Genomic DNA, 22,402 nt, shown 5'->3' with positions numbered 1-22,402 from the left:
GATCAGTCCATGGGTTCTGGCAGTCACAAGAATGAGAATGTGAGTCCGGCTGTCTGGGACTCCAGAACTGGCCAGACCTGGTGCTGAAGGGACAGCTCCCAGAACAGGGAGGACCTGGGGTGTGAGGCCAAGCACTCTTGCCCCCTGCTGCGGTCCCCACCCAGCCCCAGATGCCGCCTGTCGGGACTCGCCTGCAGAGGGTCGGCAGCTGGTGCTCCCATCCGTCCAGAAAGAGCAGCTGGGATCGCCAGGTCCCCCGAGACTCTCAGGCCCTTCTGCCTGATAATAATCATGGAAAAATGAGGGACAGTATCTAGGGGAGGCACATGGAGCCTGGCCTCGAAGAAGGATTGAGGGGAGACACAGATGAATGACCCCCAAGACCCCATGCCTCCCACGTGGCCCAAGTCAGAGGAAGCCTGGGACCCTCTCTTGCAAGCTCCTGGCACATTAAGGATAGGCTGTACAAGGGGTGGTGGGAGGTGACCCTAGAATGGGGAATATGTATCTGTCTGGGTGACTGACAGGAGAATGTGTGTATGTACGTGTTCCTCTATCTCTCTGTGTGTCTTTCTCCGGGAGGGTTCCTATTTAAGCTTCCAACTTTCCTTATTTCTGGTGTGGATTTCTGTGTGGGCGTCCTGACCCGGTTTATGAGTGCATTTGTGTGGAGTCACCTTGTGAGTTTGCCTTGGGTATGAGTGTGTGACAATGTCTGTGTGGAGTGGGTGTTGTAGGAGTGAGCAACATGTATGTGTGTGTCATTCGTTCCCATGCAGGAACGTGGTTCTCTTGTCTGCTGGAATGAAAGGGGCCTTCGCATGGCCCTCTCGTCTTGCCGTATCATCTTTCCCAGCGCTTAGCACCTCCTGGCACATTATGTGTGCTTGCTTCCTCCCTCCTTAGAACGTCTGCTCCCAGAGGGCAGGACTTGGTGTGTTTTGTCCACAGCACTGTCCCCAGCACCAAACACGTGCTAGGCACCAGCGGGCACTCAGTAGAATAGCGAGGAGTGAATGAATGCTGGGTCCAACGTGTGAGTGCTTGTCAGGTTGCGCAGTTAATTTCGGCGTACTGCTGCTGGGTTGGCGGTGTTGGGTGACTAGGAGAATTTACGGCGACGATGTGTGTAATTGGCTCGGAATATGTACAAGCTTGTACGTGTGTGCAAAACTGTGTCTGGGGAGCTGAGTGGAATGGACTGTGGTGTGTGCGCTAGCGGATTTGTGCATCTCTCACGTGTTGTATGGCGTAATTGTCTGGTGTGCTAGTGCGAATCTGTGTGTGCCTGAGGAGCGTGTGTGTGCCCGCACGCGAGTGTATGTGTGTGTGTGTGTGTGTGTGTGTGTGCATACTCGAGGCTCCCACCCCTCGCTCTCCTCGCGCCCTGCGCTCGGCCTGGGGGCGGGGAGTGGGGGTGTGGCGAGGGCACTGCGGTTCGGCGGCCCGCCCTCGGCGCTGCGGCTCCGGCGCGTCACTGCCCCTCCCCGCCCCCGCCGCGGGCCCCGCCCCCCGGTCCTTTGTAGCCGGCCGCCGCGCTCGCCTGCAGCCGCCCGGAGGCCCCGCCCCGGCCCCGCCCCGGCCCCGCCCCGCCGCGCGCCCCGCCCCGCCCCTCCCCGGGCCGCAGTCGCGCCTGGGCCGCCGCGGGCCCGCAGCGAGCGCGGAGCGCGGCGCACGGCGGTGGCCAGGGCCGCGGGCGGGCGGGAGCGCGGGCGGGCGGCCGGCCTTGGACCGGCATGGCGGACCGGCGGCGCGCGTGGAACACGGAGGACGACCTGCCCGTGTACCTGGCGCGGCCGGGCAGCGCGGCGCAGACCCCGCGCCAGAAGTACGGCGGCATGTTCGCCGCGGTGGAGGGCGCCTACGAGAACAAGACCATCGACTTCGACGCGTACAGCGTGGGCCGCCGCGGCTCGGCGCGCACGCCTCGCAGCGCTGGCCGGCCCGACGCCGTCGGCCTGCCGGGGCCCGGCGGCAGCGAGGACACGGCCAGCGACGTGAGCGAGCTCTCGGGCTCGGCAGTCAGCTCGCCGGGCGAGCGCGAAGAGCGACCACCCGCGCTGCGTATCCGATGCCCCGCGCCCCGCGACCTGCCACTCGGCCGGGACAATGGCCAGGTACCCTCAGGGCGCGCGCGGACCGGACCGGAGGGGGGGCGGGGCCCTCGGGGCAGTTGGGCGTGGAGCCGCCCGAGGGCAGCGCTGGAGCCGCTGCCCCCAGGCTTGAGAGGGCTCCGGAAGGCCCCTCCCCCACTCCATCACCCCGGAGGGTCGGAGAGGTTGTGCGATTTGGTTGGGGTTGGCCAGCCTAGCCCGTGAGACTCCAGAGGGTCCTTCGAGATCCAGTCCCCCGCTCCTCTTCTGCAGAAAGGAAGAGCAAGGTTCTGAGAAGGAGAAAGTAAGTTGGCCCAAGGTGCCATATGGACCCTTAAAATGCGAGGGGACCTCTAGGGTGAAGTTAACCCAGGGATCCCCATTCTCTGCTTAGTGAAAAGGAGGGGAGCTCCTTTCCGCATTCGTCCATTCATTTTTTCACGCACTCATCAGTCGTTATAGAGCACCTACTGTGTACCAGGCTCTGGGAGAGGTTCTGTGAAACGCCTGTGGTCACACAGGTTAAAGCTGAAAGAAACCTTTCCTGTGTGCTCCCTCTGTGCTTTCTAGGGCAAAGGTTTGGTTAAAGATTTAGCGGGATCGGCCAGATAGAACTAGAAACTGCTATCTCCAAGCACCGACATCTTCAGGGGACGCTCCCGAGTCCCACAGCACGACGCCAGTGTGCTCTCTTCACAGAGCAACTTGGAGGCAGAGCGGAGGTTTGAACCCCAGTCTCTAGCTTCCTAGACTTGGAGGTTTTTACCCTCGGAAGTGGAGGCGCATTAGGGCGAGGGAATGCCAGGCCGTGGGCCCTATAGCTCTTCTCCCTTAAGCTAGAGGTCGCCAGGGAACTGGAGGAAGATGGATGGATAGACAGCACACCTTTGGGATGTATGTGTGAGGGTCGGGGCCAGATGCCGGGGGAACGGAAGTTGGAGCACCCGAAGGCCAGCGAGCTGTCAGCTTAGCAGGGAACTCAGAGTCTGAGCACTGCTCAGGCCCGAGACCCCTGGTGCTGGAGTCCTGGTTCAGCACGCTGGCCCCACCCCAGGCCAGGGTGGGCGATAGATTCATTGTGAGAATTACATCAGTTAATGCTGGTAGTCAGTGAGCATTCAATAAACGTTCGTTTTTGAATTTTACTATCATTTTTTATTAACCCTTCTCCCCTTAAATACTATGAAAGGAATAAAGCGAGAGGGAGGAAGCAGAGCTCCATCCAGACAAATCTGGGAGGGCTTCCTGGAGGAGTGGGGGCTGGGGCCAGCCCGGGGCTGCTGGGACGCAATACTGGGTCTCCTGCTGCTCCCATTCCCGATCGCCTTCCGCCTGGTGTTCCCGCAGCTCGGGAGCTCTCCGTGGTCCTGAATCCGGCTCCCTGAAAGGGGGAGGTCTACAATGATGGTGTGTGAGGTGAGGGGGTGGGGGGCAAGGGAGGGAGACATCAAGAGAGTCATCTTCTTTTCCCTGCCCCTTCTTATTCTTCCCTCACCACCTCCTAACCTGGTGGCTGACCTCACCTGGGATCCGGGCTTCTGAGCCCTTGCCGGAGGTCTCAGGGCTGCGGGTCCAGAAACTGGGGTCAGTACCGGGAAACACTGCTTTCCAAGCCAAGGAAGGCACTTCGCCCTTTGAACCTCAGCTTCTCCACCTGTGAAATGGGGATGGCCTTTTTCTCCCAGCCACCCATAAGGCGTGGTGGAATATCAGGACGGCGAGAGAGCTTTGTGCACGTCCCGAGCAGTCTGGAAGTGCGTCCCTGACAAAGCTACGGTCAATGTCACCAGCGCCAACGTCGCCCCCAGGCTCTGCCTGGGCCGGCTCCGCAGCCGCGCCTAGGCACTTGGGGATGCTATGCTGGTCGCTTCACCTCTTCCACTCCTCCCTCTCCTCCTCTGGCCCTCTCTTCCCTTTCTCGGTGGCTTCTCGGGGACTGGACAAAAGGCGGCGCCTCCAGCGCGCCTAGGGCTCCAGAGCCCTCGAGGTTCGGGGCTGCGGAGCCAAGGGGCTCACGGTCTCCATAGAGGATGCGTTTTACTTTCTGTGGACCAGGCGGCCACAGGGCTTGGGTTCCGGGGCGGGCTTCGCGGCTCCAGTGCTTTGCAGAGGGTATGGGGCCGGGAGTCCGCCCCCCCCCCCCCCCCCCCGGCCCAGAAAGCCCTCTCCTGGGGAGGGAGGAGGGGTTTCTGCAGCGCCGGCGCAGCGTTTGCGGAGGCTCAAGGCCCAGCGACTGCGGCGCTTTGTACCGGAGAAGTCTGCTTGGGAGCAGAGATCTGTTTGGCCAATCGCGAACCAGTGCCCCTCCCCCGATACGCACGTGGTCTTGTCCCCAGCCCCGGAGCTTCCCTGCCCTGAGTGGCCCCTGGGGACGTCCCAGTACGTGGAACCTAGGACTTAACAACGCTGAGGAAGAGAATGCAAGCGTCATGGGAACGGAGACCTGCAAATTCTGGTCACCAACAAGGATTTAACCAACCGCTCGAGCCCAGAGGCCAGGCTGAATGGACTAATGTAGGAGAGTGAGCTCTAGAGAAGGTGTGCGGGAACCTGGCCTCCAGATAGTGTTCTGCTGTAGCTAAAATACTTTAAATAAATGAGATATCATTTTATTTCTGTAAGCCCTAACTTCCCACCTGTATAATGGGAAAATTATGGCCTAGCGTGCCTGGAATACTAAGATGTTTCTCTTTTGTGAACTTACAACCCCACCTCCATTTCAAGGCCAAGGCATCTCTGGCCTCCTGTCCTGGTCTGGGTGACTGGCCTCTAGGTGGCCTGTGAAGGTAAGGGCCTCAGGCCTCAACCTGCCTAGTGGGGGCTTTACCACCCCTAGCACACCCTCCCTCTGGGTGGCAACTTGAAAGTAAAGAAGATGGGTCTTCTAAAATACACTGTGGGTTAGTATGTTGCAGGCAGAAAGTGAATGGCAGAGAAAGTTAGCATTTTATTCTGTCTGGAGATTTGGGGCACCTGTCTAGGGCTGTGGGGGCTTGCTGGGACTCCTGCTTCCTTCGTTTTCTGCTTTCCTGTTTATTAAGCTATGCACTGGCCTCCTGCCCACCTGTCCCCAGAGGAACATCTGGGTCAGGGGTGCTGGGGTTCTGGTACACTATACCCTGGGAGGCAGGACATCCTATTCCCCTCCTGTCTCCTAGCCTCTCCTGGGGTCTGTGGGGACCTTAGTGCCAGTGGTCCCGCCCTCCAGGCAACCACTGGTAGGCAAGACCATGGGGGTGACCTGGTGGCCCCAGGGCCAGGCTGCTGTGTGAGGAGAAGCTGCTGCAGAGGGTGCAGCCGTCAGCCATTAATTAATTGGCTTAGGGCCTTGTCTCATTCTGCTGCACTCCATCGGCCTGGCAGTGGGGCTCCTGGTCAGCCCTCAGGGAGGCTGATTCAATGATGTGAGTGGGGAGGGTGGCAGGAAAGGCTTTACGGAGAAGCCGTTGCCGAGGAGTCTGGGAGATGGGTAACCTTTGTCTGGGGTTAGATGTTGAGGAAGAGGGTACAGCCTGAATAAAACGGCTTGCAGGCCTTGGAGATGGAAAAGTGCTTAATTTAACTCCTCTATTCAGGGAGTGTGCACGGCGCATGGACAAACGGAGGCTGCGGCACGAGAGGCAGGAGGGGGGCAGTCGTTGGGCCGGGGCCAGAGGGCCCCGAACGCCCCCAGCAGCTCGGGCGGGTCCTCCGCGCCCGCCCCGCACTCCCTCCCCCGCGCAGCTGTTCCCGGAGGCCCGCAGATGCGGTGCCGCACACCTGTGGCTCCGTCTGCGCAGCCGAAGGCCGTCTCTGGCATTTAAAAGCACCCTGAAAACCAGACCTTTGCAATCGCGAGAGCGAGGCCGGGGCGCAGCCGAGGGCGTGTGCGCGGGGCGGGGGGCGGCGGGGCTGGGCGGCTGGCGGGGAGGGGGGGGGACGGAGGGCGGAGTGGGGGGGGATCGGAAGGGAAGAGCTTCCTGGTTCGAGCCGAGAGGGGCGAATCGGGCTCGGCTCCGCGCCGCCGGGAGGAGCTGTCTGTCTGTAGCCCCCTCCTCCCGCCCTCGCCTCTCCCTCCTCCTCCCGCCCTCCTCACCGAGCCGGGCGGTGCTGGCAGCCGGAGCGGCGGCGGCGGCGGCGGCGGCGGCGGCGCGCGGGCCGAGCAGCCGGGGCAGCGGGCGCGTGGGCAGCCGCGGGCGCCGAGCCTCCGTCCCTCTCTTCTGCCCTCCCGGGCCTTTGTCACCGCGCCCGCGGGGAGCGGGACCGGCTGAGAGCCGGGCCGAGCGAAAAGACAGCCCCACGGGTCCGCCGGCCGGGCCGAGGGCGCCAGCGGGGCCATGTCTTACCAGGGCAGGAAGAGCATCCCGCACATCACGGTAAGCCGGGCCCCCGCCCCCGCCCCGCCGTTCTTTGTGGGCTGGGGGTGGCCGCCGCCAGGGTCGGGATCCGCGGGGGGACTGCAGGGGCGGCCCGCGAGGCTTCCTGCGTGGCGGCGGGTGGGGCGGGGCTGATCTCAGCCTTGCAGCCCCCTCCCCCCAGCCTCTGGGGACAATGGTGGTGGTGGGGGGAGCCCCGCACGGCTAGGCGGGGCCGGAGTCTCGGGTCCCTCTCCCCGCGGGCTTGCCGCCCCCCCCTTCCCCCCCGCCACGGGAAGTGCCGGAGGGTGGCGTGGACCGGGTGGATGCGGCGCTGAACAAAAGAGGGAGGGGCGCGGGGCCCGAACCCCTCCCTCCGGCCCTGGAGCGGGCTTAGGGCGGGGAGGGCCGTTGGCCTGCGCCCGGCCTCTGCACGGTCCAGCTCTTGCGCCTCGCCGCCGAGTTCCTTCCATGCCAGAGGCAAGAAAAATGCCTCTGCCCACCCTCCCCCCCCCCTTCCCCTGCCCGTACTGATGGAGTGGAAGTCTGGACCCAGAAACAGCGCCATGATGGAGGAGCCCCTCCCATTCCTCACCGCGGCTAAAAATAACCCTCTCGGGGCTGCACTGGCAGCTGTGGCCCCAGAAGGGTTAACACTGGGGGGTAGGAGAGCAGTGGGCCCGAGCCTACCGCCGCCGGCCCTGGGTGTGGCCGGAAACAAAGGATCCCTGCTTTGTCTTGGGTGGGGAACTGAGGGCTGAGGACGCAGCGGTGCCGAGACCTGGCCTCCACCCCATTCCCTCCTTGGCACCAGAGGGGAGCCAAACCAGCCCCGAAGGATGCGCCCCACAGGCGCTGTGGAAGCCAGTGGGCCTTCGGTGGTGGGTGCAGGAGTAGCCAGGGGCTGGGAGGTGGGATTCCAGGTGTGATAGAAGCCTCCAGCGTGACACCTGAGGTTTGAGGACAGGAAACCCAGTCTACTCCTACTCCTTTACACAGAATCCTGCCTCTGGGAGCCCTAGGGCACCTACAAGAGTGCAGCCTTGGGTAGGGGGAGGGAGCGGACACTTCCCATTCACCTGCCCAGTCTATTGTGGACATTATTTTATGGAGTCTTCTCGATAAATCCTTTGAGGGCGGCATTGTCTACCTAAACCTCCCAGAGGCTGGAGCACTGGCTGGGGCACGGGTGAGAGGAAGGCTGGGTGAGAGCCCCCCATGCCTCCTGTCCAACTGTGGTCTGAGTCTTCCTCTAGAAAACCCCTCCTGGGCTCAGCTTCAGATCTTGCCAGCAGACCTTTGGTGAGTTTGTGTCCAGAGGTATGACCCCTGAGGGTAGAGACCATCTCTAACCCATCCATGATCCCTGCCTTCTGAGATATGAAGGTGTAAGTGGCCAGTCCTTTAACACTCTAGTTGCCTGTGACTCACTGGAAGGGGTCTGGTTGACCCCAGGCGAGGCAAGTGGGAGGAAAGTGGAAGGGGAGGGTGTTTGAACCAGGTCCCTGCCTTGGGACTCTCTAGCCCTACCCCCTGAGGGGAACTAGGGCAAGTGATGGCAGTGCAGGTGATGGATGCAGTGACAGATGAGTCTGGAGCCTTGGGTCCCATTGTGGCTGTGGCCCATGGAAGGTCTGTCTACCCCCCACCCCCAGGACCCTGGTTTCTAAAAAGGTAGTTTGGCTGGATGATCTTTGAGGCAGGTCTGTAAGGTGCCCCAGACTCAAATAGTTCTCAGTCTTCAGGGACACAGCAACCACCCTGCCCTCCTGCTGTGACCTGCTGAGCGGAGGTGACTTGGCCAGGCTTCCATACCAGACAGATCTGGCTGCTCATCCTTGCTCTGCCAGCTCTCTTGGCCTCCGTGCTCCGATACCCCAAATGGGCCAACGCTGGCCACTTCCCAGGACCGATGAGCATCCAGGAGAACTCTGGCAAAGCGCTGAGTGTGTGTCAGGCACACAGTAGGTGCAGCTGGGACTGCTGGCTGATTCTGCTGCTTTAGTGTTTGTGTGAAGCTAGTAGTCGGCCTGTGTGTCAAAGAGAACCCAGTGGAGTGGTTCCAACAGCTTCAATAGCTTGGAGAAGTGGGAAGGAGATGCTGAGAATTATACTTAGTTCCTGGGAAGGAGGCTCTTGATGAACACTTGTGTTTTATTTGGTCCACATAAGCCCACTCCATCCAGGAAGATCTATGGTTTAAAGGAAGAGCAAACCAGAGAGGATGGACTTGACTGGAGCCCCTTTGCAGGACCCTCGGCTTCCTGAGGGTCTCTTGCTGATAACGTCCATGTTGTGACAGGAACCAGAATGCCGTTAAGTGGGTGGGGGGGCACCGTGGCTTTCCTGATGCTGCACCCCCGGCTTGTGCAGTCATACTCACTCGGTAAATTAAATTAGCGCTGGTCTGTGCTGGGCACTGTGCGGGGTGTGAGGCCAAATAGGAAGGAGGTGGGCTTTTTGCTCTTACCCGCCCAGAGTTTGGCAAAGACTAACATTTCCGCCTGAAGTTGCACCAAGGTGTGGGGGCTGTCGTAAGGGGACACCGAGGGGCCTGGTGGAAACCACAGCAGAGAAACTCACCCTAGTCCTGGGATGGGGGACAGGAAGGATGGGGGAGGGGGTTGTTTCTGCCTGAGTGGAGGGAGGCCCAGAGGCAGAGGAGTGTGGCATGCTGGAGAAACTGAAGGAAAGTCCGCATTGTGGGAACCCAACCTCTGCTTCCAAGTCTGCTCTGTGCATCGGGAACAAATCCTGGATGTTTCCAGTAGCCATGGTGGGCGTGGCCTGTGGAGGGGCCTTGGGGGTTGGAAAAAGACCAAGAGAAACTCTCAGCTCGTCCCCAAGGACCCCACCTGCTTCATGTTTGGCCACTCTGTGCCCCCGTGAGCCTCAGCGTGGTCATCTGGCCAATCGGGATAAGGTTCCAGCTTACGCAGAGAATCCAGAGATAGGGGAGAGGGTACCTTGAGCAGAGGAGAAAGGGACATCCCAGGCAGGGCAGGGCTGAGTTAGGAAGATGTTCTACCCACCTTGATGGTGAGCGGGCATCTTCCCCTCTGGTTCCCACCTCAGCCTTTTCCTGAGAGAACAGAGCACCCGACAGAGAGGAGGGAAAAAGCAGAAACGCTTCGCTTCACCCCCCAAGGTTGTTTAAAATATTTACAAGGCGCTCCTTCATGTGTAGCTTTGTAAAAAATTAATGGCACAGCCAGGGATTAACTTAGCTAGAGCTGTTTCTGGAGCCCACTGCGGTGGTTAAGTGTTAGAACATCCTGGGCGTGGCTATCAGCAAACAAAGGCACATGGTTTCCTGGCCCCGCACAGGCTCTCGTCTCCCAGCAGAGCCACTAAGGAGTGGGGGGGGCCTGCTCCGCTGTGGGGGGAGACCAGCGTGTCCACACAGAGGTTATGAATTATTACTATTGCAAGTAGGACCTCACGAGTCCTGGTCATTGGTGGTTTTGCAGGCTGTTATTATTACAGCATTCACCATGACCTCCGTGATCTGACTCGGTGTCCAGAGCGCCCCCATGAGGGAGGCGGGTTACTTGGATCATCCCTGTTTCCCAAAGAGAAAACGAAGGTTCACAGAGGCTTAGTGGCACGGAGGAGTTCTTGCAGTGGCCTGCAGAGGAATGAACAGCCGGATTGAAGCAGAAGGGGGAGATGGGCTGGTCTGCCTGCCCTGAAAATCACTCTCTGGTTGAAATCTGCGTGAGTCTGTGTGTGTGCCTGGGTTCGATCGAACGGTGATGAGGAGAGAAAGACAGGAGTTAGGAAAACATCAGACTCAGTTAGTGACTCTCATGTGCAAGCGTGCAAACCCCACGTGAGCCCCGTCCTGCTTCTTCCCGAGGACGCTGCTCAATGTATCGATAGGTATTCAGTTTATTTGCTCCCCTTTCTTTTCATGCAAAGGATTTGCGATGCCCACAGTGATTTGTCATGCGTATAGTGAAATCCTGAGGATCCTGAGGAAATTCCTGAGGATCGAAGTAGAGCAGGGAACAAACCTGCCAGTATTTCAGGCCACTGGAGGTGTGCAGCTGGACATCTGATGGCGATTCGGAGCTTCTGGCATCCAGGGTAGAGAAGCAAATGCTCAGCGACATCAAGTTCGTGACCAGAGAGAGGGAAGTGGGCCATTTTCTTGGGGGGAAAATTATTTTGTTTAAGTGAAATTGTTAAAAAAAAATTTTTTTAATGTTTATTTTTAAGACAGAGACAGACAGAGCATGAGCAGGGGAGGGGCAGGGAGAGAGGGAGACACAGAATCCGAAGCAGGCTCCAGGCTCTGAGCTGTCAGCACGGAGCCCGACATGGGGCTCGAACTCACGAACCGTGAGATCATGACCTGAGCTGAAATCAAGAGTCAGATGCTCAACTAACTGAGCCACCCAGGCATCCCACCTTAATTCCCTTTTTTAAATCTTTCTTTTTTTAATGTTTATTTATCTTGAGGGAGAGAGAGAGAGACAGAGCATGAGCAGGGGAGGGGCAGAGAGAGAGGGAGACATTGAATCCAAAGCAGGCTCCAGGCTCTGAGCCGTCAGCACGGAGCCTGACGTGGGGCTTGAACTCACGAACCGTGAGATCATCACCTGAGCTGAAGTCGAATGCTTAACAGACTGAGCCACCCGGGTGCCCCTAAATTAAATTCTTAAAAGGTGTTTCAGAGAGGGTAACCATGATATTGTTAGCTTCTTTGGTAACCTAGCTACGCCAACTTAGCCCTGCATGTCTGTGTCTCGTGATAGACTTGGCCCAGACTGAATACATGGGACACACGTGATGTAGCATATGTGTATGTGCCTGGCACGCTGTGAGTGGCTGACAGATGATCGTCTCCCTCTCCAAACTCGGGCTGTCTCTTTGAGGAAACAAAAACTCAGGGTGGCAGGTGAACGGCAAGGGTTGGCCACATGTCTGTTCTGTTGTTTGAACTGTGCGAGGTGCGATGGGCGGTGAAAAAAATCCCCGTCTCATGATCCATAACCTTAACGAGCTTACCGCCTAGGTGACAGAGTGCACACGCGAGCAACCGAGAATGACAGAGCACAGGTGTTAGAGGGCCTCGGGGAGGGGGAGACTCTGCTGGTGGAGGCTGTGGGAGGTGACTGCCTGCGGCTTGGGGGGGACAACGCGAGCTAGACGTTCAAGGATTTGATTGGTGGAGACAAGGGAAGAGTGTGTAAGGCACGTGGAAAAGCGTGTGTAAGACTTGGACTGGGGAATGAATATGGTCAGAAGAGAGTGAGGGGTTAGTCATCGATAGACTGGGGGGTGAGGAACGTGAGAGAAATGTGAATTCTACAATGCTTTGGAGGTCAGGTAGACTGTACCCAACACAATAGGGGGGGAGCAGATTAGATTCCAAGTCCGGCTCCAAGGGAAGTGGGGTATTTGACTTTGGGCAAATCACCTCCTTTCCCTGAGCCTCAGATTCCTTTTCTCTATAGAGTTGGATTAGAGGATCCAGTTCCGCGTTTTGGATACTCCGATTTTATTTTGTGGGTAACGGGAAGCCACCAGAACTTCAAGGAAGTTCTTGAACTGGGAAGATGGTGTCATAAAGGCAGTGTATGTGAGAGTGTGGGTTCTGAAAGCAGACAATTTGGGCTTGACTTCTATACTAGCTGCGTAATTTGGGCGCGTTGTTTCTTTCTGAGAATTGAACGAGTTAGTATAATACATGGAAGATGCTGAGAGTAGTGCCCGCACATGGTCTAGCGTCTGTAGGTTAGCTGCTGTTCCCACCGTGGGAAGGCGTGTTAGTCGGCGTTGTTCCATAGCAAGCAGCCGCCAGGTCTGGTTTTCAACAACAGACACTGAATTCTTGTTCACGCTGTGCGAGGGCCTCGGATTGGCTGTGGCTCGGCCCCCGGATGCCGGTGAACAGCGGTCTGTTCCCTGTGTCTCCTCACTTTGAGACTCAGGCTGAAGGAACAGAGGAGGGAAGCATGGGGAGTCTGGTGGCAACTTGAAATGCCTCTTTGAGGACTTGGGCTCAACCGTGGCTCATAGTCACGCGGCCAAAGCCAGTCCCACGATCCAGACCCAAATCAGTGGAGAGAAGCCCGATGTTAGACTTTCTTAAGGAGATATGAGGGTTAAGTGTGAAAATTACGGCACATGGAAGGTGGTAATCAACACCCATCGGAGCTGATGATGAGGTGGTCGGGACACATGAGGGGTGAGTTTAGAAGAAAAAGGCTCGAATTGAGTGGGAGAAGGAGCGCCAAGCCGAGGGGTCTCAGTGGACAATTGGAAATCTAGATTGGAACGGGGGGTCAGAGCCAAGGGGCCAGTTACGGAGATCGGAGACCCAAGAAGATAGGAAATGTGAGCTATTCTAGCAGCCAGTGGTTCTCAGCCCATGTGCCGTGAGCAGAGGGACACATCCAAAAAACAAAACAAAATCCTCTGCAGATGCACCGCTAAATTTTGATCAGCATTTAAAATTCGTATTTGTTGCAACCAAGTCGACACGTTCCAGTGACACGTATCAGGTGGCATTCCGCACGCTCACAAGCTGGGAGGTATCCAATGAGTGTCAGTTTTTGTGAATCAAAGGCACCCCCCTGGCCTGGAAAGGAAGCATCAGAGGACTTTGCCCTTGAGCATATCAAAAGGACACAGGGCAGTGCATAGTGCCAGGGTGCTGAAGAGTAAGCACGGGCAGTGACGAGCAATTAAAGGCCCCCGAAGACGGGTGGTCACACCAGTAGGGAGGGCACGCCGATGAATGCCACCGACTTGGCGGTGTGTATGTCTTTCATTACTTTAAGAATGCTGCCACTTTTTTATGCTGTTTGTACATGTTCTTTTTTTTTTTAAGTTTGTTTTGAGAGAGAGAGAGAGAGAGAGAGCACAAGCGTGAGAGGGGCAGAGAGAGAGGGAGACAGAGAGAATCCAAAGCAGGCTCCGTGCTGTCAGCACCAAGCCCCACATGGGGCTCGAACTCACAAACCGTGAGATCGTGACCAGAGCCAAAATCAAGAGTCGGACTCTTAACTGACCGAGCCACCCAGGCGCTCCTGGACGCGTCTTCTGAACACAGGTTGAGACTCACGGTCCTGGAGAGATGCAATGATGAAATCGTAACTTTGCTCTGTGAAAGGGACTCTGAGTCGGTGTTGGTGGTGTGGGAGAAGGAGTGGGGTCTAAGTAAGGTGTTTCCGGGAGGGGCTGGTCTAGAAAACGAGAGCAGGCAGTAAACGGAGGGAAGTGATGGCTGTGAGCCTAGGAGGTTGCGCTCGCCCACCTCCTTCCTCGGGCCTGCGCCCCAGGCACCTGGAACATTCTCCTGACAGGGCTTACCCTCTCTGGCCCTTTGCACTTGTGTAAGTTGTGCCCATTCTCCGTGGAGGATCCTTCCCCTGGGGGCCGGGAGCCACGAGCACTGGCACGTCCGTAACTGTGGTTTGTCCAACCTCATCGAACACTCTGGAGGGCTGGGACAGCTTTTCTGGCATCTCTCGGGGGTGCTGCAGCTCGCTGGTGACTCACAGAGGGACTCCAGACTGCGTGGGCGGCTGGATGAATGAAGCCAGGTTGTAAATGGTGCTGCTTTGCTGAGCGAGGTTTTAGCCACTCCTGCATTTGACTTTCCTTAACATTTAACTAATCCTATCTGTGGATTTCGTGTTCAGGTGGTTTACGGTCCAGAAGAATGTGAGGGTGGCATGAAGGGTTTTTGGAGCTCGAAGAGGGCCGCCCAGGTGGTACTTTGGTGGTGGGGAGAGGGCAGGTCTGATCTTTGAAAGTGCTTCATCGTATTTCCCACCGACAAGCACGATTTTACAATAGGGGCCTCCCATTTAAGTGGGTGCAGATCCTGGCACACGTGTCCCCTAGGCCTTGACTGAATAATGACTTGGGGTCAGTCCCACAGGAAGACTCAATGGCTCTGATGCAGAATTGCATAGAGCACACGGGGAGCTGTTTGAGATTTTGTACCTGTCCCCAAATTATGCTGCCCTGTCTTTTGTATCCTGCCACATTCATAGGCCCTTAGGGCTGAAGCCCTAATGATATTTTATTTATACAGTCTTAAAGTCGAAAGGAGCCTTTTAAGTTATGTAAACTTGTCAGCGTTTGTGTGGTTAGGAAGGCAGGAAGTAGTGTCTGTTGCTTCTCCCCCAGCCCCCTATCTCTCCTCTAGTGTAGGAATTCCAAATACCCTCTCCTTGCATACCTCTAGTGACAGGGAGATCACCACTTTACTCGGCAGCCTGCTTTATCCTTGGGAAGCTCTGTCGTTGAAAAGCTCTTAGGTATGTGGACTGAGAATCTGCTTCTTGCCCTATTTTTGCCCTCTGGATAGTCACAGCCCTCCTCCTCTTCTACGCCGATATTCCTAGAGGCCCTGGAAGGCATTTCTCAGCCATTTCTCCTTATCCAGGACCTTCTCTTTTCCAAAACGGCCCCAGTTCTTTATTCCTCATGGAGCATACTTTCCAGGTGCAATCTTTTTCTTTCCTCCCCCCACCCCCGGCCTTTCATTTTCTCCTTTTTCTTTCGGTATCCTTTATTTCTGGGCATGCAGAACAAAACAGACTCAAAATAAAACTTTAATCATTGGGCATGGGTTTTTTTTTTTAATGTTTATTTATTTTTGAGAGAGGCAGAGCATGAATGGGGGAGGGGCAGAGAGAGACACAGAATCCCAAGCAGGCTCCAGGCTCTGAGCTGTCAGCACAGAGCCCGACATGGGGCTCGAACCCACGAACTGCGAGATCATGACCTGGGCCGAAGTCGGATGCTTGACGGACTGAGCCACCCAGGTGCCCCATTGGGCATGTTTTAACACCTAGGCCAGTATTCCGTGTATGAGGTGTGCAAAGTGCTTTTACACATTATCTCTAGAAATCCTATGAGTTGCTACTTTGATTCGTTCTGTTGGCAGAGCAGGAGGCCGAAGCACACGGAGGTTAGGTATCTGGCCCCAGGTCACCCAGCTAAGAAGCTGTGTGGGAAATAGGCTGTGGTCTCTGGTGTGAAGGATCTCCCAGTCTCACGGGAGAGAGAGACAAGAGACGAGCTGAATATAACACGTCACGAAGCAATGCTAACTGTAAGGCACAGGCCTCGCACTGTGGGGACTGCAAGGGTGACCACGTGTTCCTGGGGTCAGGAACTTGAGCTGGAGATCACTGGGGAGAGCAGATTTGGCAAGAAGGCCAGAGGAAGGCACGGGGATGTGACGTTGCAGTTTTAGGGCGTGACATGGTTGCCTTTGTGTTTCAGAAAGGTCACTGGCTGTCATGAGGAAGGGACGAGTCGGGCAGCAGGGGGAGAGGTGGCGAGGGCGGATGGGGGGCAGGTGCCGCGGGAAGTGGGAATCAGCAGGTGTATGCCAGGACTTTCTGGACCAGATGCAACACGATCTGGAAGTCTTGGTTGTGAAATGAGAATTTAGAAGTCGAAGATGTAACTGAGCATCTGTATGCGATCTGACTCCCTAGCTTGCAAAGACTTAAACAAACAAACCAACAGGTTCAGTTCTAAGTGCTTGTCCACATGTTAATTCATTTAACTTTCAAAAGAGCTCTCTGCATTACAGATGGGAAACTGAGGCTGGGAGAGAGCTTGCCTAGGACACAGGGCTAGTAAGGGCGGGGCCAGATCTGAGCCCAGGCAGTCTGCCTTGGCACCCACGTGCTGAACCATCAGGCCACTCTGCCTCTTTGTCACATGAGATAATGAGTGTGAAAGCATCTGGCCCACAGGAGGCATTGCCAATGCTTATTAGGCGAATAGGTCTCTGCCTTTAATATCTCCCCTCCCTGGAGCCCTTTGCAACTTCCAGAGCCCTGGAATCTGCCTTACTCCCTTTCGGCTATAATGGCAGCAACCCCATTAGGAGGTCAGGTGAGTGCATGGCATTGGGAATGTGCTTGGATAAATAGCGGAATGTGTATACATGTCCGGCTCTTGCTTATCCCCATTTTGCAGAGGAAGGAACTGAGGCTCAGACATGTTAACCAGGTACAATGAGGAGAACAGGGGAGAACTACCTGGGGGTAATGGGGCTGTCACTTTGTAGGTACCGACGGAGCTAGGTTCAAATCAGGCAGCACCATCTGGCTGTGTGACTTTGAGAAATTACTTCACTTCTCTTATTTCCTCATTTGTAGCAACCGTACACACTTTTTTTTTTTTAAGTTTATTTATTTATTTATTTTGAGAGAGACCACATGAGAGGGGGAAGGGCAGGGGCAGAGAGACAGGGGGACAGAGAATCCCAAACAGGCTCCGCACTGTGAGTGCAGAGCCCGACACAGGGCTCAAACCCACGAACGGCGAGATCATGACCCAAGCCCAAAGCAAGAGTGGGCCACTTAACCGACTGAGCCACCCAGGCGCCCCAGTCGTACCCACTTCTTCAGGCAACTTAAGAACTAAAAATGAATGCAGAACTGGCACTTAGTATGCACTCAGGAATGTGATTTCCTTAAAGAGAAAAGATTTGTGTTCAGATTGCTTTATGGAAGGTAAAAAGCAGAGACAAGGAGACACAAAGTGGGTCCCAACATAGATATAGAGATAGCTGGCATCATTGTCCTTTGGGGCAGCCCGAAGGCCCTGCCCACTCCTGGTGTGTTATTTTAAAACCAGATATTCAGTCCATCAGGGAGTATTTTCCTGAATGTCTGCTGGTATCACGGGACCTGAGACCTTGCTGTTAAAACTGCAGTTGTCATGGAAACGGGCCCAAGCTTCCAGAGAAGGTCTGCAATCCATGGGGACCACCTGTATTTCTAATTCATGAAAGAGGAAAATGCCACTGTGCTCTCTGCTTGTGCGAGGGGAGAGCAAATGTGTGTTAATTAGATTGGGTCTCAGGCCTGTTGCCCTTTCCAGAGCTGCCTTCCTGGAAAGTGCTGCAAAGCAAAGGGCTGCAGGCTGATGGGCTGTCCCCTGAGGCAAAAATCAAAGGCAAATGGGCTAGTTTTCTGTGAATGAATAAGAGTGCACAGCGGCACCTTTTGGGAGATCTGCAAGGGGGGCCTGGGAGGAAGGGGGCTCTGGTTATTAAAGGTAGGGACTGAGTCTTGGGCTGTGAAGTATTTGAGCCGGAAAATCCCTCAGGCAGCTCTCAGCACATGATCTTTTTTCCTTTTTCTTTTTCTTTTCTTTTCTTTTTTTTTTTAGAGAGAGGAAGAGAGTGGGGGCAGGTCAGAGGGGGAGAGAGAGAGAGAGAGAGACAGAGAGAGAGAGACTCTTGAGCAGGCTCCACAGTCAGTGCAGGGCCCAATGTGGGGCTCAATCCCACAACCCTGGGATCATGACCTAAGCCGAAATTAAGAGTGGGATGCTCGGGGTGCCTGGGTGGCTCAGTTGGTTAAGTATCCCAACTTTTGATTTCCGCTCAGGTCATGATCTCACAGTTTGTGTGAGTTTCCAGCTCTGTGCTGACAGCATCCAGCTCTCTGGGATTCTCTCTCTCTCTCTCTCCCTGTCTCTTTCTGCCCCTCCTCCACTTGCACTGTCTCTCTGTGTGTCTCTCAAAATAAATAAACTGGAAAAAAAAAAGAATGGGATGCTCAACTGACTGAACCACCCAGGCACCCGTCAGCACAGAATCTTGATGGTGTATCAATTTGCTTTGACACAATAATGCCACGTAAACAAACAACTTGTAATTCTGTGACTTACAACTTGAAATATTTCTTGCTCTTAGGTCTGTGGGTGGTAGAGACGTATTAGCAGAGCTTGGCCAGATTTGTCATCAGGCTTCTGTTTGGGTCAACTTTTCTCCTCATACCATCTCCTTCTGGGACTCCGAATGAAGGAGGTTCCATCCTTGGCCATGCGGTTTTCGTGACAGAGGATGGACTGTCAAGAGATTGAGCTGAACCCCATCTGCCTCTTGAAGCTTGTGCTCAGACTGGTGCACTCACATCTACTCTCATTCTATTGGTCGAAGCAGACCAACTTCCCTCCCCCCAACTTCTTGGGAGAATTAAAGTCTTGTACTATGAGTTAAAAGTACTTGGAACCAGTTGCATACGTTGTGAAGCATAAGGCATGACTGTTTGTGTTCTCTGGAAATGTAAAGATTACAAAATGCCAGTGAGCTGAGAAAGGAGAGCAGTGAAGAACTACAAGGCTGGAGGAGGGAGAGGGATCTTCAACATCCTGGGGTTGGGAGAAACCTTGCCATCCGAGTGACCAATGATGTGTCAGGACCACGGACAGCACACAGCTTGCCCTTTCCGTTCCTTGTTCATCCCGTGGAACCTGGAACTTTGGGAACGTCGTGTCTGTGTATATACTATTCATTTTGCTGGAATGCTCCCCTTCTCCCCCCCTTTTTGGCTTCATGAACTTCTCACATTTCAGAACCCAGCTTAAATGTCCCCTCCTTGATGACATAGTCACTGTCTTTCCCTGTCTCTGTAATAACAGCTTTGGTTTTCTGCTGTTTTCCAGTTCATAAACGAGTGATTGGGGGGTTGATTAGATGAGAACTGCACCTCTCTTTTCTTCCAAGGCTCCCTTAATGGATCTTCCAGTCCTATGACTTTGCGGTGGAGATGACAGATTTTATTCCCACCAAGCAGGAGAGAGAACCGAATGCAGGGAGGCTTAATGCTTCATTCATTCAGGGGTGGACAATGATGCAAACGTTTCGCTGTGACCCAGACCTCGCATTCTAGCTGAGGCTGCCTGCTGTTTACTTTGCTGTTGTATGGGTAAGAATGTCTGAAGCTTTAAGAGCTAATTTTTGTAAGCAGCACTCAACATAGTACTTAGTGTTTGTGAAGAGAATGAAGGCGTCCTGCCAACACCAGCTCCCTCCCAGTTGAGGCTGGATGCAAGATAATAGTGGGTTTGAAGACAAGCCCTCCCCTTCTCTGAGCTTCTCCTCTGACTCACAGGACCTTTGGCAGAGATGTGATTCCTGCCCAGAACCAAGGTTTAGGTGGCCCTTTGTGAGAGCTCTTTCAGCATCATCTGCATTGTACAGGCTTTGCACTAAGCCAGCTTCTATTCCCAGGCAGTAGGCTTAAGCTTTCAGGGAATTTTAAAAGCAGGAAAAGGGATTTCTGATGTATCAGTCTTCTCTTTTCTCCTGTGCTGTGTTTCTTCCCCCACCCCTTCTTCCTCCCTTCCTTTCTTCCCTCTCTCGTCCATTCCCCCCCTCTTTATCTTACTCCTTTCCTCCCCTTTTCACTTCCTCCTTCTCTCTTTTCAAACATTCTGTTCTTCTTTCTCCCTTTCTCCTTGCCTCCTGTGTGTCTCCCTCTCTCCTCCTGCTCAGCAAACATTTGCTAAATACCTCTGGCTGGTCCCTGGGATCCAGAGATGAATCGCCCCAGGCAAGGCTGGCCAGGAAGGGGGGTCCAGCTCTGCGGGAGATGGACACATGAGCCATGACCATGACAGATGCTCAGTCTTGTAGCAGAGGGTTGTGCAAGGGGCAGTGGGACACGGGAGCACCCCATAGTCTCTGCCGGGGGGAGTCTGTTACTATTAGAAAGATTTGCTCTCCCCCCTGAATTACTACCATATAGAGAGTTTGGTATTTTGCTTTTTCAGCTAAGATTTTATTGCCTAGCACTTTTGTCTGTCGTTAAAAATTCCTGGGAAATATTTTAGCAGATGAAGGATACCCCATTAGTGGTGTGGTTATACGAGTGCAATTAATTCTGGATCACACTTTTGTGTACAATCCTTTGACCTGTTTGGGGATATTTTCCTGAGGACGGATTCCCAGCACTGAATTTTTATATCAAAGGTCATCAGCAATTTTAAGGCCCATGATACATTTTGCAAAATTGTCTAGTGCTTATCTTACTGAGAAACCCCTGCTTTGAGGAAACTCTAATCAGTTTCCCTTTTTCTACTTCTGCCCAGTATTTGTGTGATGTCTCAGCTCAGGAGCTTTTGTATGTTTGAGTTCTTCTTTGAAGAAAACCCTTTCATTATCATGGGGACCCGCCCAGACTCCATTCCTCATGGCGTTAGGGTCCCCTTGAGCTGGCATCTGAACCCCTCTCCAGGGCCCCACCCTGAGGTCCTACTTCAGCCAGATAAAACCACATATGGATCCCCCAGCACACCCTGTCCCTCTGTGCCTGTCCCCATGTCATACCTCTTTCTGTAGTCTCTTTTGTCCTTTGCCGCATGGCTAATTCCCATTCATGCTTCCAGCTTAAGTAAGCATTTTTCCCCTGGAAGAGCTGGAACTGGGGCACCTCTGTGCTCCTGGCAATCTCTGCTCTTCTCTCTGTCCCAGTCCTTCCCAGTCTCCCCCACTGGCCTGAAAACTCCTTAAGGGCAAGTGCTATTTCTTTTAGCTGCACATACTCCTTCCTTAGTTATTTATTGAGTGTGGTTCCTGCTACAGAAAATGGCAAAGAATAAACAATGTGCGACTCTACTGAGTAGTTACACATGCCAGACCTGTGCTAAGTGCTTTGTGTATATACCCCATGGACTTTTCCCAACAGCCTTATGAGGCAGGGACAGTTGTCCCCATTTGCAGATGAGGAAACTGAGGCTAGGAGAGGTTAAGTCACATGGATAGTAAGCAGACAGAGACTGGACCTTGCATCTGACTCTGGACAGTCTGTTCTGATGTAACGCTGATCCAAGGACACGAGCCATACTGAGCATAATTCCCTTTAGGTCACAGCTGTCATCATGGAATGAATGGCAGTCTCTGGCATACTCTAGCTGTTGGACTTTTGTTGAATTTTTAGTCAGATATTTCATTTCCTTCAAAGAATTGAAAGGGTGATTGTAACACAGAACAATTGTCCTTGTTCACATGTGTGTCTGTGAGAGGCAGGGAATTATTAATTTTCTTTTAAATGTGTGACTGTTGTTTTGTTAAATTCTTAACAATTATGTACCATCAGCTTCACTCCTCTTGGTGTGAGATTTTACACTCAGCTTTCCTGCGTGAAAAAAGGGAGCCCTAGAATGCTAGGTCCTTGGGTCACAGACATCTGGTATTTTCTAAATTATATCTGATTATGGGTGTCATGGATTCTGGAGTGTGAAAATGCTTCTCTTTTTTTAACGTGCTTTTTTAATGTTTATTTTTGAGAGACAGAGAGCTCATGGGGGAGGGGCAGAAAGATGAGACAGAGGATCTGAAGCGGGCTCTGAGCTGTCAGCGCAGAGCCCGATGTGGGGCTCAAAGTCACGAACCGCGAGATCATGACCTGAGCCGAAGTCAGACGCTTAACCGACTGAGCCACCCAGGCGCCCCTCGAGTGTGAAAATATTTTAAGATGTGACAGAAGAAATATTTAAGATGTGTTTGGTGCAGTGGATGCCAGGCTGGAAGTTAGGGAACCTTGGGTCTAACCCGTACCCGCGTTAGTTGTGTGAACACGGGAGGTCACCCGGTCTCTAAACCCCGTTTCCATCTGAGGTCAGATCAGACCCAACACTCCGTAAGAACCACTCGGCGCAAACAGGCTTGGAGAGCAGAACTGTCGTAAAGCACAATTCCCAAGGTGTCATCTGGGGAAAGTTCCCTTGTCAGAACTTTCCACACAACAAAAGGATCTGTGTTTGGAAAAGATGTTAAGTGCAGTCCGCCGCTCGCGTATTCACGTTACACGTCAGCAGAGTAAAGGATCTGGGTTCTTGTCATATGGACCATCTTTTGTTTCTGCTTAACCCAGAATTTTCTAAACTCACTACCCCCGGGACTCACCTTGGGGAATAGCCTCGACTTAAACCCCTCTGAGCTAGAGTGCCAAAGGACATGATTCTGAACATGCCAGTTAAGAGGCAAAGGCACTGCTAATTTCAAGGAAGAAAAGCAGGGAGTCACATTGGCTCTTGCCTTATCATACACGGACTTACTGTTTTAGAACTACACTTGCACCCGACTACGTCGGAGCTCGGACCGGTACAGTAGCTGCACACAGAATCGGCTGGTAGTTGGGGAGGAGGTGGACTTGAACACAAGCTGCACCACCTGATTCTAGAAAGAGCAGGGTG

General features: G+C 54.3%; 1 protein-coding gene across 2 annotated transcripts in view; it reads left to right on the top strand.

Moving 5' to 3' along the window:
* The first annotated feature begins 1,651 nt into the window (after positions 1-1,651).
* CRMP1 (collapsin response mediator protein 1) overlaps positions 1,652-22,402 on the top strand; it is a 77,153-nt gene continuing 56,402 nt past the window's right edge. The window contains exon 1 of one of the 2 annotated variants that reach the window (XM_019453742.2): positions 1,652-2,117. In XM_019453742.2, the coding sequence (XP_019309287.1) occupies positions 1,737-2,117 (381 nt within the window). In that variant the 5' untranslated portion in view covers positions 1,652-1,736. Of the gene's footprint in view, positions 2,118-6,059; positions 6,449-22,402 lie in introns of those variants that run through there. The other variant, XM_019453743.2, reaches the window with a different exon arrangement.

This window comes from Panthera pardus, unplaced genomic scaffold, assembly GCF_024362965.1.
Source record: "Panthera pardus isolate Hobbes unplaced genomic scaffold, ASM2436296v1 HiC_scaffold_13, whole genome shotgun sequence".
In the NCBI taxonomy this organism is placed as follows: Eukaryota; Metazoa; Chordata; class Mammalia; order Carnivora; family Felidae; genus Panthera; species Panthera pardus.
Note: the sequence above shows the minus strand (reverse complement) of the source record. Positions and strands in the feature narration are given on the sequence as shown.